The 4303-nt window shown below is 32.3% G+C and overlaps 1 protein-coding gene across 1 annotated transcript in view; it reads left to right on the top strand.

Annotated features, from left to right (window-relative positions):
- LOC109859609 overlaps positions 1-4303 on the top strand; it is a 39427-nt gene that overhangs the window by 26399 nt on the left and 8725 nt on the right. The window contains exons 10-16 of the mRNA XM_020437997.1: positions 63-124; positions 234-422; positions 669-840; positions 1174-1281; positions 2107-2177; positions 2260-2386; positions 2523-2775. Of these exons, the coding sequence (XP_020293586.1) occupies positions 63-124; positions 234-422; positions 669-840; positions 1174-1281; positions 2107-2177; positions 2260-2386; positions 2523-2775 (982 nt within the window). The remainder of the gene's footprint in view (positions 1-62; positions 125-233; positions 423-668; positions 841-1173; positions 1282-2106; positions 2178-2259; positions 2387-2522; positions 2776-4303) is intronic.

Genomic DNA, 4303 nt, shown 5'->3' with positions numbered 1-4303 from the left:
TTATTTTTTAAATATATTATATATTTGTTGATTATTTTCTTTGTTTTCTTTTTTTGTTGTAGATTGCATTACTCGACGGAAAAAGAAGTCTAAATGTCAATATCTTTCTTAAACAATTTCGAAGGTACGATAAAATAATGTTGAAAAAAATGTTGTAAAAATGTTGTTCGCGTATTTTGATTTATTGTTCGAAATGAATTTTTCTTAATTTGATTTTTTCGTTACATTCAAAGTTCGAACGAGGATATAATTCAACTAATCAAGGACGGCTGCCACGACGATATCGGCGCGGAGAAACTCCGTGGTCTTTTGAAAATACTTCCGGAAGTGGACGAGCTCGAGATGTTGAAGAGCTTTGACGGAGACAAGTCGAAGCTCGGTAACGCCGAGAAGTTCTTTCTGCATCTCGTTCAAGTGCCAAAGTAATAATGCTCATTGCGCCGAAGCGTATCGCGGAAATTAAAAAAAAAACAAATGTGTTTAGTAGATTTTATGAACAAATTGACAAAAGCTTGTTTTTTTTCTTCGAGTACAACTTGTATATGTTTCGTGTGTCTTATAAGGAATAGAAATTCAATTAATTTCTGTATATATTCATATACTAAATTAGAGATAAATTAATATATATATATATATATATATATTAATATTTGTTGATGTAAAATTAGTTACAAGTTGCGCATCGAGTGCATGCTGTTGAAGGAAGAATTTGCCGCGAACATGAGCTACTTGGAACCGAGTATCAATTCGATGATACTCGCCGGCGAGGATCTCATGACGAACAAACCTCTGCAAGAAGTGCTGTACATGGTCCTGGTCGCAGGAAACTTTCTCAATTCTGTATGTATTTGTTAAATAAATAAATCAATTAATAAACAAGTGATTTTTATCGATATATCTGAAGCCGAGAGATATTCATAGCACGGTTAGTAGCGCAAATGTTTTTTTGAAAAAAAAACCTTAAGGAAACGTTTGTGCTACTAATTACGTTAATTGGGTAGTCGGATCTTATATTTAAGACAATCTTAAATTTATCTTCAGATGATGAAACCAGTCGTTTCATTGGCTGCGGAGGATTTAAAGATAAACTTAAGACGATCTTGAGATCTATAAGATTTAAATATACTGAATACCTGTCTAAGTTGTCAAATTAATTGTTTCGTTTGGTTGTAGGGCGGTTATGCTGGTAATGCGGCGGGTGTAAAACTTTCCTCGTTACAAAAGCTGACGGAAATTCGCGCGAACAAGCCGGGAATGAATCTGATACATTACGTGGCATTGGTAAAACGCTAAATTAATAACTAAATTAATTATTAATTGTTAATTATTAACTGTTAATGTACGTTAATATATTATTAACTGTTAATTTACGAATAACTGGGTCACCGTCCCTATGTTTGTTGTTGTTTTTTTTTTAAGTTCCGCTTTTGTTTGGCGCAATTCGTGTTTTTGGGCGCGAAACTGATATTTCCTTGCGCTCTATATCATTTTTTTTTTTTTTTTTGGAGCAATCTTCTCTTCTCCGCTCAAGTTACTTATTACTTCTCGAACTTTTTATTTAAATTTTTATCTCAACATTTGTCGGCACGTTGCGTTGCAAGAACAAGGAAATCGTGGAGTCTCCAGGACGTAACAATATATGTACATACACGGAAAAACAAAATTTGCTAGAATAGCAAGAAATTAGTTACTATATGGTCAGCAAAAAACCATTTGTTAAGTTTATCAAAATTTTTGTTTTGCCAACAAAACATATTGTTGATGAAACAAAAAATTTCGTAGAGTCAACCATTTTTCTTGCTAACCATATAATAGCAAAACTTTTTTTTTCCGTGTATGTATATATATATATTAGGTCTACCGGAAAGTTTTGTCCGTTTTTGGAATAAAACAAAATACAGTTTTCTTAATTTTTCAAAAATAAGATATACAAATTGCCCTCACGCTGGCAAGAAATCATTAATAATAACGGCAATTATATTATTTAATCAAGTTTATTGACGGTAAGAAAAATTTCTATTTTGTTTTATTCCAAAAACGGACAGAACTTTCCGGTAGACCTAATATATATATTTTTTATACGAATATGTATACATATTATTTTAGCAAGCCGAGAGAAAACGAAAGGATTTGTTGAATTTTGCGAAGAACATGTCTGCCCTAGAAGCGGCAACGAAGTAAGCAGTATTATATATTATTGCAATAATGTTTAGAATAAAAATTTGTGGCTTTAAGATGAATTATTATTTTTCTTGCAAGAACAACAACCGAACAACTGACCAACGAGTTTAATAGTCTGGACACAAAGATCAAAAAGATCAAGAGTCAGATTCAGCTGTCCTCGACCGAAGATGATATACAGGATCAGATGGCGCAGTTTCTCCAGGTACACAATACACAATACACACGTAAACAAACGCAAAAATTTTTTTCAATATATCTCTGAGTAAAAATAATAAAACAAAGAAATGTGCAACAAAAAAAGACAAAATATAAATCTCTCGTGAGGGGAAAATTTGCAGATGGCCGAGCAAGAAATGGCGCAGTTGAAGCGTGACATGGAGGAATTGGAAGGAGTTAGACGATCGCTCGCGGAATTCTTTTGCGAGGACACGAACACGTTCAAGATCGAAGAGTGCTTCAAGATATTTCATCAGTTTTGTCAGAAGTTCAACCAGGCGGTCGCGGAGAACGAGAGACGGCGCATTCAGGAGGAACAAGTTCTGGCGCGTCGGAAGCAGCGCGAGGAACAGTTGCTGGCGAGAAAACGATTGCGTGAGTCAACACGTTGTCTGTTTGCAAATTTCCTCGCTTTGCGAATTGTGTGTTTGTGATTTTTTTTTTTTTTTTATGTGCGTTCTACGTGTTTTATCTCTATATATCTTCACGTTGTTTTCAGATTTATAGAGTAAGAGACCCAATTACTGTCACCTGAATAATAAACTCTGGCGTTAGTGAATTGTTTTTACCACTTATTTATCAAAAACATGTGTTTTTCTTCTTATCTGGTATTATTCGATGTCTCTGATATAAGGAACAAAATAATACCGTCTCTCAAAATTTCTATTTTTTTTATTTATAAATTTAATAATTAAAAGAGAACGATGCGAGAGCTATTACTGTCTTACCCCTAAAATGAAAGAAATTAGACACGAATGTTGAGTGCTGGATTTTTTGTTATATTAATTGCACTTAAAATTTTATGTTAGATTGTTTTCATGCATAACCTTTTAGGATTTATTTAATATTTTAAATAAAATAGCTTAGGGTGACAGTAATTGGACAGGTGACAGTAATTGAGTCTTTTACCCTATAATGCAAAATTTTTGGACTAGTTTTCTTAACGAGCAGATTTTTTTTTTTTTAAATTGATAGATCGTAAATTTCTTTTTCAAAAAAGAAAAGTAAAGCGTTTTCTCGATTTTTTACTATCAACTATTTCCGTTCCCAGGTAGCTTAATGTGGAAACTCAATATAAATCATTGTAATAGATTAAGTTGCTCGCTAATTGCTGTTGTGTTTTTGTTTTTATTTAATGTAACGAAAATGTTTTTGTCAATTCGGTATCAATATGCTGAGTTTTTATTATCAATCAATTGTTGTAGCGCCAATGTTTGCGACAAGTGATTAAGCAATGTGCGAGCAATATGTGAGCAATAATTTTTATTCACAAGTTGAGAAAAAAGTAATATAACTTTTTATTGCCGAGATGAGTTGTTGGGAACTTGCTGTTATTTATATTTTGAAAACTTGTTGCTCTGGCAAGAACATACCGAAAAGAGGATACACCCTTTTTTGTTACATTGCTGAAAACATATGAGCGATATTTGTAGGGCAAGTTGCCAACAACTTGCATTCGGTTGGCTATCTGGGGTTATTTCGCGCGCTCATGTTTACTGTTTTTAAATACGCACTCGGGTAAAAAATTTTTTATATATACTTATACACAAATTAAAATAATTATATCTAATTGTGCAAATTTATATGCCGAATATGTCTATGCAATTTTATACACGGAGAATTTTTTTTTTTAAGAGAATGGCTTCAGAGATATTCCATATCAAATTACAAAATAACTCTGTTAGTATCATGTTAGATACAAAAAATTATATAAAACTATATTTTTACTATATTTTTAAAAAAGTTTTGATATATCGTCACTCCCTACGTATAATCCCGTAACTCCAAAACGCAAATTTTAGAGGAGAGCAGTTTAAAAGTATAAAGCTTCATATGTTTCCCTATAGTTAGGGATCTTTCGGTTTCAAATTTGTACCTTATTTATGAATATTTTTTTTTAATA

This window comes from Pseudomyrmex gracilis, unplaced genomic scaffold (assembly GCF_002006095.1).
Source record: "Pseudomyrmex gracilis isolate BER0280 unplaced genomic scaffold, ASM200609v1 scaffold_271, whole genome shotgun sequence".
Classification (NCBI taxonomy): domain Eukaryota; kingdom Metazoa; phylum Arthropoda; class Insecta; order Hymenoptera; family Formicidae; genus Pseudomyrmex; species Pseudomyrmex gracilis.
This window is presented reverse-complemented; position numbering and strand designations above follow the sequence as displayed.